The sequence below is a fragment of the Antrostomus carolinensis genome, unplaced genomic scaffold (assembly GCF_000700745.2).
Source record: "Antrostomus carolinensis isolate BGI_N321 unplaced genomic scaffold, ASM70074v2 scaffold30136, whole genome shotgun sequence".
NCBI lineage: Eukaryota > Metazoa > Chordata > Aves > Caprimulgiformes > Caprimulgidae > Antrostomus > Antrostomus carolinensis.
Genome location: NW_010324406.1, coordinates 2,182 through 6,716, shown reverse-complemented (window position 1 = coordinate 6,716; position 4,535 = coordinate 2,182). Strand labels below are relative to the sequence as shown.

Genomic DNA, 4,535 nt, shown 5'->3' with positions numbered 1-4,535 from the left:
ATGGTGCCCATAGGTAGATTTTAGAATTCCAGGTTCATCTCTCAAATTTGGCACAAGCTTCGGAGCATTTTTATGTATGCTGTGAAACATAAGTTCCTGCTTCCTTTATGGCAGACTGCAGAAAAGTCCACTGCTGCCTAGCAAGTGGTTAAAGAAGATGGTTTCCCCTATGTTTTAATTTACTTCTCCATTTTTTTTAGTGAATAGTTCTATTTTTAATTTCTTTGGTAATTTCTCAATGAGAAGTTTTACCACTAAGTATTTTGTTTTTCAGAAACCATCCCAAGGATGCTCCAGAAACAGTTTCTGAAGGTCAACATATGACATATTCTCACTGTAAGGGTTTTATTCATGTCAGCTGAAAGTTGTGTGTGATATGATAGGTGCTGGGAACCTGAGACTTGCTTAACTAGATCACACCAGTCATTCACTGAGTCTTGAATTGTGTTCATAGAAAGGGACCCTTTAAAAAAAAGAAAGATTGAAGAAACCTCAGAGTAGGAAGTAATGTGAGTTTCTGCAGAGGGATGGTTTTCTTATGATCCAGTTTTTCAATATTCAATCCAGAATCAAGATGATGTATGACCTTTTTAGGGCTTTTTCCTCCTTTGGTTTTTTTTTTGTATTTGTAACTGAATATTTTTGTCACCTCTAAAATTACCTTCCATTGCTGAGCAGGTAAAAAAAATAAGTGGGGGTTGTGTTTGCTTTAATGATAGTTTTTCTTTCATTTGTTCTTTGATGTTTATGCCATTTTCTGTTAGTTGTTTTTTGGTCTTGTTTTTAGGGTTGGTGGTTTGGGGTTGTTTGTTTGTTTTTTGGTTTGTTTGGGGTTTTCTTAATTGTTAGTTGTTCCATAAGGCGGTATCTTGGAATCTCCTTGGTATTTCTGAGGTACAGCTGATTCTGCAAGAAGGCCAGTTACTGTCTTTATTGTACTACAGTGTTTTCATGCAGTAACAGTTTTCTTCTCTCTTTCCCCTCAAAGTGGGTGGCTGGTTGATTTCCAACTCAGATACAATGTGCGCATCAGGAAGCTCTAATTATCAGTACACTGGACCTTTGCCTCTGCCAGCCCCACACGCTCCTCACAGCTGCGAGCGATATTCAGCACTGCGAGGACATCGGACTGCTCCGTACCCACCTTCTTACATGCAGAGAAATAATTCACCTACAGGTACAACTGCAATGCTGCTTTGCTTGCAGGGAACAGATGCTCTCTGCCTGCCTGACCCTTCCTTTAGGTTAGCATAAGCATTAAAACAAGCAAGAGCTGAGGCTAGGAAAGAGCATGATGAGTCTCTAACAATCTGCACTGAACCCTGCATGCACAGAGTATGTTAAAGGCAGCAAAACAAGCAGTACAAAGAGCTATGGGCACTGTAACTGTTAATTATAAATAAGAGTCAATGATCTTGCTTAAAGTACAGCTCCCAGTTAAACACAAAGAGCACTGCAAGCCTTCTTTCGATGTCATGGCGTGAAGCAGTTGTGCTCTGAAGCTGAAGCAGCCCTTAGGAACATGGTAGGAGCTGACTTGAGATGAGGGCATTTTGGTATTGCCAGAATGTCTTTTGAGTCCCTTTCACTCTCTAGATCTGAGTGCAGAGTTCCAGAAATTGATTCTACTTTGATCTGAGGAAATTGACCAGAAACAAGAGTAAGGATAAAGTAATCTGTTTGATAATTAGAATTTAGCAAGGCATCCTGCTTAATGGAAATATTCAAGCTCAAGTCATATGGAAGTGTGTATCAGAACATTGCCAGTCACATGGCAATTATCATTAATGAAAAGACTATTAGTCAGACTTGTAAAAATGTATATTCTACATCTGTCATGCTGTTACCTTCTCACACCTGGAATTAAAATGGCATCTGGTGGCTCTTAATAAACATGTGAATTTTGTCATTTTACCTATGGTTAGGAACCTCATGATCAGATTGCTTCCTCAAGCCTACCCATGTTCTCTTGCCTTAAGATCATGTCTCTGCAATAGTCACTGAGGATTTGTTTGTTGCTTTTTTTTCCCCCCCCATCCCTCCAAAGTTAATTTATTGGACAGCTCCAGCAATAATCTTCAGGTTTTCTCAGGACATGAGAGTTGGACTTTGCCACCCTCTCCACATGCTAATTTGCTGTCAGTGCCACACACGAAGGGAGCTGCCAGCCCTGGACCCAGGTAAGGTTATGGGACAACTGCTGGTATTAGGAGCAGCGAGGCTTGTAGGACTGCCTTGGTGATTCACACTCTGTTCCAAGCTTTAAGCAGCATCCAGGTTTTGAAATGTCCTAAGTGCCCAACTCCAGATTCCTGGACAGATCTTTCTGACAACCTAATTATCTCCTGTTCTTAAATCAATGGGAGCTTTGTTTTTCCTCAGTACTGCTGAAAACCAGGATCTTGAAACAGCCACCGAGAACTCTGGTATCTACAGTCTGTGACCATTTTTAAGCCAAATTATTTTTCTCTATATATTCCTCACTATTCTCCTGCATGAAATGAGGATCCTAGTCCAATGCAGGGATGTAACAATCTAATTAATATTCTATTATAAAAATATTCTCAATAGGGTAGTAAACAGCTCTAGCAATGGCTGGAATTTAGACCTAGCGAGTCAATTATCAAGTATTTCTCCTCCTTTTCCCAAAACAAATGCATACATTTCTTCTCTAACTTAGGTGCCAAGAAAATCAGCTGCAATTCATAAAAATTTGTAAGCATTCATGAAAAAGATCTTTAAATCTTGAAACCTCATATATATTTTTACACTTCTCTCCATGCCTCTCGCCAAGGTCACTAGGTCTGATGGTCACTGATGCTTTTTTACTTAAGATCTGCAAGGCTGATCTAGTTTAGTAACTCGATTTGGAGAGCTGTCTTTTAGCAGATAACGCACTTGACTTTACTGTGGTAAGTCTTGTGCAGGGGAAAATGCTTCAAAGTCATTCAGTCAATTTGTACTGCTTTTTTTTCCAGCCACTACCCTTGCCTGTGGACAGTGAGCAACAGTACTGTAAATGTTGTCAACCCAGGAAGCGAAGTGAACAGCAGCCCTTCAAGCATGTTTCTAAGGGGTAATGTCCCCTTACCCACTGCATCATCAGTCCAAATCCCTCTACAGGGAACGGTGCCTGGCAGCATGGAGACGCAAGGGGAAACTGCTCTAGCCAGGCTGGCCGACTCTGCGTGGACATCCTCACACTCCTTTTAACGGCCAGGCAGCTCGTGAGCGAAGCTCAGCCAAACAAGACTGACACAAATGGCAAACGATCGCATAGAACTGCAGCTCCGAGCAGCGATGTGTATGCGGAAAACCGACTTCATCAACCATCACTTTCCATAATGTACCTCTTGTGTGCCAGAGGAGCCAAAATGCATAATGCAAAGGCAGGAAATGTTATGGGAACCAGTTGATTACTGTAACCTTTATGCATCACTCAGGATGATATCCAGAAAGAATGTTATAGTTAGTTTTGCTTCTATATCACATAAAAATATCAGCAGAGAGGTGGGACTGAGTGAAGCAGACGTGGCAGCTGGATATTTGCATGCCATTTTAAAAGTCTTTTCTGTAACTAACAGCCGAGTCCAGGGGAAATTGTGAGCAAGTACACAACTGATAATTTGAAGGGACAACATTGCTTTAAAGACTTTCTGAATCTGTTACATGAAGGTTTTTCACGTGAAACTAAAGCCTTCAGGGGATTAAATTAGTCTGACACCCCAATACCACTGCATACAGTATTGTCCGTCCCCTTCCCTTCTCCAGGTCCTGTTTGCTGTTTGTGTGCTATCGGGATAATGGACACAAGCTGAGAAAGTGGCTGCATTGTAGCAGCAGGGTGAAGGGCATCTCGTTTAGCATTTATAGTCTGATGTGATGGTCTTTGAAAGGAAAAGTTCTGATCTTTTCTATATGTGTTATTTTTGAATGGGTGGAGGGAAAAGAATTATAGAAAAAAAGATTCAGCTTGCATTACCACTTTGCTTCAGGTATAGAGTACAAATAAAGTATGAATAAATGGTGTATTATCCCCTCACTGCCTTTCTAATGTGCAAACATGCATACAGCCTTTTTCACCTAACAGCCTCTCAGCAATTTAAAGCAGTTGACAGGACAGGCATTCTCTGTTCCTTGGCAAGTGACTGGCTACATGCTCTAGGACATGGTATTTCATCGCTTTGTACCTGTTTCCCAGCTCACCTTTTGTCTGCTTCAGCTCCCTTTTTCAGGCTACAGCTTTTCCTGTCCTGTGTGCGTGTACAACACCTAGCACAGTGCAGGCCTGATCTCATCTGGGATTTCTAAGCACTAGTGCAAGGCAGATACTAACAGTCATCCCCCAATCTTCCTTGTCCTCTCATGTACCTCCTCCTATCAACTTCTCGGAGAAGAGCACTGCCATTTGATCTCTTCTAGGGGTACAGAAAAAATTGCAAGCTAACTCATGTAGATATGTCTATAATTAAATGCCCAGCAGCAATTAAGTTCTGTTTACAGTCATAAGCATTGATAGGGGCTGGATAGATAGC

General features: G+C 41.3%; 1 protein-coding gene across 1 annotated transcript in view; it reads left to right on the top strand.

The window, feature by feature from the left end:
* Nucleotides 1-3,548, top strand: part of TBX19 (T-box transcription factor 19) — a 13,436-nt gene extending 9,888 nt beyond the window's left edge. The window contains exons 5-8 of the mRNA XM_010170940.1: nucleotides 275-336; nucleotides 1,076-1,177; nucleotides 2,048-2,180; nucleotides 2,979-3,548. Coding sequence (XP_010169242.1) covers nucleotides 275-336; nucleotides 1,076-1,177; nucleotides 2,048-2,180; nucleotides 2,979-3,213 — 532 coding nt within the window. The 3' untranslated portion in view covers nucleotides 3,214-3,548. The remainder of the gene's footprint in view (nucleotides 1-274; nucleotides 337-1,075; nucleotides 1,178-2,047; nucleotides 2,181-2,978) is intronic.
* The last annotated feature ends 987 nt before the right edge of the window (nucleotides 3,549-4,535 follow it).